This window comes from Lactuca sativa, chromosome 2 (genome assembly GCF_002870075.4).
Source record: "Lactuca sativa cultivar Salinas chromosome 2, Lsat_Salinas_v11, whole genome shotgun sequence".
NCBI lineage: Eukaryota > Viridiplantae > Streptophyta > Magnoliopsida > Asterales > Asteraceae > Lactuca > Lactuca sativa.
In genome coordinates, this window is record NC_056624.2 from 230,792,701 (window position 1) to 230,799,777 (window position 7,077).

At 30.9% G+C, this 7,077-nt stretch overlaps 1 protein-coding gene across 2 annotated transcripts; it reads left to right on the forward strand.

The window, feature by feature from the left end:
* The first annotated feature begins 769 nt into the window (after positions 1-769).
* On the forward strand, positions 770-3,854 carry LOC111896298 (SKP1-like protein 21). Of its 2 annotated transcripts, XM_023892303.3 has the most exons (10): positions 770-967; positions 1,059-1,220; positions 1,765-2,025; positions 2,130-2,351; positions 2,442-2,633; positions 2,709-2,819; positions 2,923-3,022; positions 3,083-3,198; positions 3,306-3,451; positions 3,562-3,854. In XM_023892303.3, the coding sequence occupies exons 3-10, from the start codon at positions 2,005-2,007 to the stop codon at positions 3,683-3,685; spliced, it is 1,032 nt and encodes a 343-aa protein (XP_023748071.1). In that variant the 5' UTR covers positions 770-967; positions 1,059-1,220; positions 1,765-2,004; the 3' UTR covers positions 3,686-3,854. The 2 variants fall into 2 exon arrangements, with proteins under 2 accessions (XP_023748071.1, XP_023748070.1); XM_023892302.3 differs by lacking the exon at positions 1,059-1,220.
* The last annotated feature ends 3,223 nt before the right edge of the window (positions 3,855-7,077 follow it).

Here is a 7,077-nt window from a genome sequence, read left to right on the forward strand (position 1 = left end):
ATCAAGGGGGTTTCAGGGATAGTCAATGCTACTCATTAAAATTTCCGGCATAAGGTAATTTTTTTTGGAAAATTCTCTGATGTTTAAATTTTCCAACGAGATGCCCAAAATTCATGTATGTTACACCATGTACTTTTTCCTTGTTCCACTGTTGCTAACACATATACGAAAACACAAGATGTACTTAGCACCTACCCCCAACCTAAGGCTGATGAGAGCGGTGCTGACCAAACCGAGCTCCACCTCAGCTCCAACAAGAAAGAAAATGGGGAAGAAGGAAAGAAGAAGAGAAAGGGTGTGGGCTGCCGAGTGGGGGAAGACGGAAGGAAAAAGAAAGAGACTCAACCTCCCATTGTTGAGTTTGGATTCCGAGCTCGACATGCCAAGTTCCCAGACCAATATTTGATGAGTCCACCTCACTAATGTCGTGGTGTTGTAGATACGATTCCATCTACCAAAGTGATATTATGTGTTGTCTTTCTTTTTTGAAGTTGGGGTTCAAGTATTGTCTGAAACATATGTAGATTTAGAAGTAGTTTAAGATTATATTATATTTGCTAAAAAAAATACGATTCTATCTGGCCCAATGAGACGAGCAGCATTCAAAAAAGTCAATAAATTTGATATTTTTGGAAAAGATAATATTAAAACTAAAAAATAATAAAAAAATCAATAACATTTGACATTTAACACCGTACTTTTTCCAAAGTCCAAAAAACAGCCTATACCAAATTCTCACCAGCCGCCAGTCCTCCACTCCCTGTAAACCTTGATCGACACGTGCACAACACGTTAAAACCATCATTACCAACCAAAATAAGAAGAAAAAGAAAGAACGAAAGAAAAACCCTAGCTGCAGATTTCGACCTCCATTTTCACTTCAAACGATTTAACTATTCCACATAGTAAAAAATTCGCCCTAATCTTCCCATCGTCTCGAGGTTAACCCGAGAATTCATCTTTGAAGGTATGTAAAGGTCGAATTTTATTGTCGTAGCTCATTTGTGGACAGCCTTCCATTATTTGGTTTAAGAATTAATTTCCGTTTACTTGTTTAGGGCTTAATCGGTTCACATTGTGCAATTTCTTTGTGTGAAGAGAGTTTCATGATTAATAGTTGATCGGAGTCATTTCACAGTCACCTGCACAATCAAACTTGTAATATTGTGGCCGTATCTATATAAATACGTACACGTATACGTACACATTCGCCATTTTCTGTATGTGCTTCCTTGCTTGTATGTATTTATACGTCCATGCACACAGTCACATATCACACCGAAGCATACATTTGCCACAAAGAAAATCACTTTTTTCCTTTTTAGGGTTTTTCTTTCTTTTCCGAAATGATACCTTTGATTTATGCGAGAAGATGAATTCTGAAATTGACTTAGAATTTGTGGAGAAGCTTGATTATATGCCAAGAGAGTTCTTCGACGTGCTGCTAAAGCTACTAAAGTTAATCAATTTTGAGATGTTAGCAAAAAATTGATCATAATTGAGTATCTGCTATCTTAGGTTAAAATAACAAGATTTGGAGAAGTAAGAGTAGTCATAAATAAAACGACTATAGAGATAAATGTCAAATTACCTACTATTCCTAACTGTAATCAGTAGTTATCTGCTAATCTGCTACTTCAAGTCACAATAATCACTTTGAAACCACACATTCAAAAACCCCTAAAACTTTGTATTCTTGAATGATGAGTAGCTTCTGAAATGCATGGATAGTTTATATGGAGACCACTTGTTACGTTTTTTCAGGCATAAAGTCGTAACAGTTTCTAGGCTTTCCCTTGTTGTTGGCTTCAAGTTTGATCAGGGCAACTAGGTCTGATGAAGCCCTCTTCATAAAAAAGATGCTTGTAGTATTGTTATCTGAATTTGGTAATTTGGTAATGTGGAGTGCATCAGTAAGAGTTTCTACTATCGTTGTTCTCCCATTACTTCAATATTGAAATCAAAGGCACAGGGTGATTTGGGAACTTGAGTTTCATAAGGCACATGGCTATTGTCAAACCAGAGGTATACTTACTGTAATAGTTTCTTACAGTAACATGAACTCATTATTTCGTTAAAGTATTTGTTATAATTCTTCTTTTTTCTTTTTTGGTGGTATATGAATGAAGATGAAGTCTTTCATCTGGCTAGAAACTCCTGATGGTTCAACTCAACAAGTGGAGGAAGAAGTTGCAATGTTTTGTCCAATGATATGCAGAGAAGTCCTTCAAACAGGCATGGGGTCCTCTAAAAACTATGCTATAAAACTTCCTCAACGAGTCACTACACCTGTCTTGGGCTTAATACTTGACTATTGTCGCTTTCATCAAGTGCAAGGGAGATCTAATAAGGTCCAGTCAACCTCTTCATTTTCATTTTTCATTATTCATTTTTCATTTCAAAAGGTAGTTATTATTATTATTATTATTATTTTTGTATAGGAGAGGAAAAGTTTTGATGAAAAGTTGATACGATTGGATACAAAAAAGTTATGCGAATTGACATCTGGCGCGGATAGTCTCCAGCTAAGACCACTGGTTGACCTCACAAGCCGTGCACTTGCTCGCATGATAGAAGGCAAAACTCCTGAAGAAATACGTCACACTTTTCATCTCCCTGATGATCTTACAGAGGTAACACAACACAGATTTTATTTATTTATTTATTTATTATTGGAATGCTTTATTTTATTTATTCCTTTATTGCAGGAAGAGAAGTTGGAACCTTTGAGAATCAGGACCAACGATCCACGGATCCGTCTCTTAAATAGGTTATATGCAAGAAAGAGAAAAGAATTAAAAATCAGAGAAAAAGCAAAGGTAAGCAGCTCATAATTTCTCTGTTATCATCTACATGTTGTAACAATTAGTAATTTAGTATGTCACGTTTGGGTGTTGACCTAGTCAACTATGTAACTCGTAGTGTATGCTTGAAAATGTTGAAGTTGAAGAGGAGCATGAGCATGTTGATGATCGCTCTGTTGATGATCTCTTGTTATTCATAAACAGCGGAGATGAAAAAGGTATTTCATTTATCTGATATGATATCTATCACCTTAAAATTACATATATACCTTTTTCAGATTCCAAAGGTGTTAAATCATCTGCTTCTGGTGCTCCCAAGAACAAAAAGAAAAACCGTAGGAGAAAGGATCATCCCAAGGGCCTTCACATCATTGAGAATGGGAATCATAAAAAGGTTGGTTGCTTATCTCTCCTAAATAATCAGTTTTTTTTTTTATTTTTTATTTTTTATTTTGTTAATTAATTAATTAATTTAAAAAAAAAAATTAAATGACGATTTAGGAAACAGATAGTTTGTGTTCGTCTGCGTCTAGTCCAAGTAAAATTTCAAAGCTGCTAGAATCTGATTCTCCTACGGCTATTATGCATTCTTCCGACTTTGATTTTGATGATGAGTTGGATCCTGCAATGAAGGAACAACTTGACAGGTTTGTTTCTCCCTTTTCTTTTTTTTAAAAAAAAAAAAAATCATTTACTATTTTTTAAGATATAAAATATAAAGCATAAGTGAGTTTTTTTTGGTTATGTGTTATTGTAGGGAAGTAGAGGATTTTGCTAGAAGACTAAACTCTGTTTGGCCAAAAAGAGTGTCGGGGACAGGGATGGGATCATTGGGCCATGACAGGCGCATTGCATTTGCACCGCTGTCTAGAAGTAGCTAAACATCATAAGCATAAACACATCGTCATCCTATCATCTCATGTCTTCTCTTCTACACTTTACAAACATAATGTTCAAAACTTTCCTTCTTAAGATTTGGATAGAGAAAGAAAAAAGGAAAATGGAAAAAGGAAAAGGAAGCCTTTATCAATATCTTCTTAAATCACAAAACTATCCCTTGTCTTCATCATAACCCAAAGAAAGCCAACACAATATATATATATATATATATATATATATATATATATATATATATATATATATATATATATATATATATATATATATATATACATATATATATATATATATATATATATATATATATATATATATATATATATATTACTATTTTAGGGTTGGATGCATATTGAATTATTTATTTTATGGAATCATGCTTCACTTCTTTACTGATAGGTTTTTTCATGCAAACTATGCAACCGCGTTTCCAAAAATTAACAGAACAATGTAATCATATACTAAATTGGAAAATAACTTTTGTAACAAATTGAATATTTGGTGGTGGTATAAATCGTTAACAAGTCTTGCTTAAACTGGCATAAAAAGACTAGGCCTGTCCAGGGCTCTTTTTTTTAAAAGGGTTCAAATTTTTTATGGAAATTGTTATATTTAAAAGATAGTAGAAGGAATTTTTTTTTCAATTATTGAGTTATTATAATAAAAATTTCACCACATTTATGTATTTTAAGGGCCTATTTTTGAGTCAAAATACTTTTCGCACGGCCCTGAAAAAGACACAAAAGAAACATGGACATTTAACCCAATATTTAATACTGTACATAAATTTATGGTCTACAGCAATTTTTTTTGGCTTTATTATATCGATTTGTCTTTTACTTTTCCTGTGGACTGCCGCTAATATCCACATAGTCAATGATATAATAAACAAAAAAAAATTTGTTGGCAATTATAAATATATACAATTACTAAATTCTTAATGTGAGGTACTGTAGCTAGAAGTACATCTCCTAAAACATAATGTACAAGCGATTTTGTAATGCATATGGACATATGGGTTCACGTGCTCCACTTCCATTGTTAATTTGTTTTGAGTTTAACTTACACTTTCACCGTTATAATCAACATGTTATTATGCCTTTTTTTTTTTTTTTTTTTATTTTTATTTTTATTTTTTTTTTTTCACGTTGAATCGTTTCTTTTGCCATCTGCTGCATTTTAACTTATTATTATTTTTTTTTCTCTCCTGAAAAACTACATAATCAATCAAATTCTGGGAGGTTTCATAAAGTGCTTTTTTAGGAGTTAAACTTCCATTTGTCCATATTTTGAATTTTTATAAATACACGTTGAAAGATCTGTTTGTACAATGGTACTGACCTCTATATTTTTCTACGACCCGTCGCAATGTGAGGTGGGCAAACTAAAAGTATTTACACAACATATGTCATTAGCAGGGTTTTACTATCTTAAGCCACTAAGATGCGTTTTTATTTTTTGAACAATTTTTTCGAGAGTTTCACTATTATACATTGATATATGTATGACACTACAATAAAGTGTGATATGTTATACTGATTTAATTAATTCTCATTCCTAATACGTAATAAAAAGACATAAAAAACCGCGGCAAAGCGCGGACTCAAATACTAGTTGGATACAAAGTTCAATGACTTAATAATACATAAAGCGTTACCATTTAAATAAATAGATGGTTATAAAAAGATCACATCTTTATCATCATTTTTTTGCTAGTTTGTAACTAACATAATATTCTCTAAGAAATTACATAAAGCGTGTTAGCTGCTGTTATTTTATACTATTTACCATTTAAATAAATAGATGAATATAAAAAGATCACATCTTTATCATCATATTTTTTTGCTAGTTTGTAACTAACACAATATTCTCTAAGAAATTAACAAACATATGTATGCAACATACAAATTCATAACTTTTTGATGAATTTCAGTAGGATCTTACTATGGACACACCAACATACACCATCTTATACATCATTAGACTTATCTTTTAGGTTATTCTTACTATAATAAATAAAGATCCATTTTGCCACATGTCAATTTTTCATGAGTTTTGACACTTGTCATTTTGATATATTTTTGAAATAAATAATATCCACAGGTCAATTCTTAGAGTTTTTCAAATTTTAAAATTAAAAAGTCACATAATATTTATATATGTAAAGAATTAAATGTCATACATATGATACTAAATTGCAATTAATACGTTTCTTTATTTCTTATTTCAAACTTTTATTTTAAAAAATATTTATTGTTTATACTTTAATATTTACTCTTTTTTTAATCAACCCGTGTAATACAACTGGTTCTTATTATTTAGTCAAATCATTATATTCAACAATAATTCTCTTACAACCTAATCATTTCATTTCAACAACTTTATTATTTAATTACTATATTATTATTATTATTATTATTATTATTATTATTATTATTATTATTATTATTATTATTAATTTTGTTATTTAATGGTTGAACTTGTCATTTTCATCAAACCGACATATGTTATAAACAATTTTTTCATATTAAGGCCCCGTTTGATACGCATCTTTCCAGATCCAAACAGATCTTTCTGGCTGAATGGACCGGAAAGACTGTTTGATTTGCACAAAAGAAGGGGTCTTTCCAGGTAAGACATGTCTTTCCCAGAAAACCCCAAAATCATAATCTTTCTGGCTGAATGAGTTTGAAAGACAATTATACACCAAACCCCGCCTCTTTCTTTCTTTATTGGATTATTAATTTTTTTAAATAACTTTTTAAAAATTTATTTTTTATTGAATTATTATTTTTTTTCATCATTCAACACAGTCAATCAGATATACAATCAAACAACATGATTTCTTTCTCAGTCAGAAAACTTTCGCAGACAACACTTTACCAGACAACACTTTCCCATACAGAAATTATCAAACGAGACGTAAGTCTCTCATTTGTACATTATTTTCGATTTTGATCTTTTAGCATTTTTTAATATAAATAAATACAACATATATTAGCGATTTTACATATATAATTCTTTATTTTATATATTATTTTATATTTTGATATATAAATAAGTTACATATACGGTTCTTATTATAGTCTAAACATATTACTTTCAATATATATACATTACAGCCCGATCTAAGTTTAGGTTCTAAACCTCATAAAACCACATCGTTTTATTAGGTAAAGATTGCAATTAGGGGATTCATGATTAACACTTGTCGTTACAGATTCAATATTGAAGCAATAATTTTTATAGGGAAGCAAAAATGTCTTTGACCTTCGCGATTGTGAAAAACAATAATGTTCACTAACGTGAAGTAATAAACGATAATGGAGGAAAGAAAATAAGGATAGTTAAACGATGATAGAGGAAAGAATTGCAA

What these genes read in the sequence shown, in the direction of transcription:
- LOC111896298 (XM_023892303.3), top strand. Translation starts at nt 2,005, where the DNA reads ATGGCTATTGTCAAACCAGAG. An exon ending in TGCAAGGGAGATCTAATAAG is followed by an intron (nt 2,352 to 2,441) that starts GTCCAGTCAACC and finishes ATTTTTGTATAG; the next exon opens with GAGAGGAAAAGTTTTGATGA. An exon ending in AAACAGCGGAGATGAAAAAG is followed by an intron (nt 3,023 to 3,082) that starts GTATTTCATTTA and finishes TACCTTTTTCAG; the next exon opens with ATTCCAAAGGTGTTAAATCA.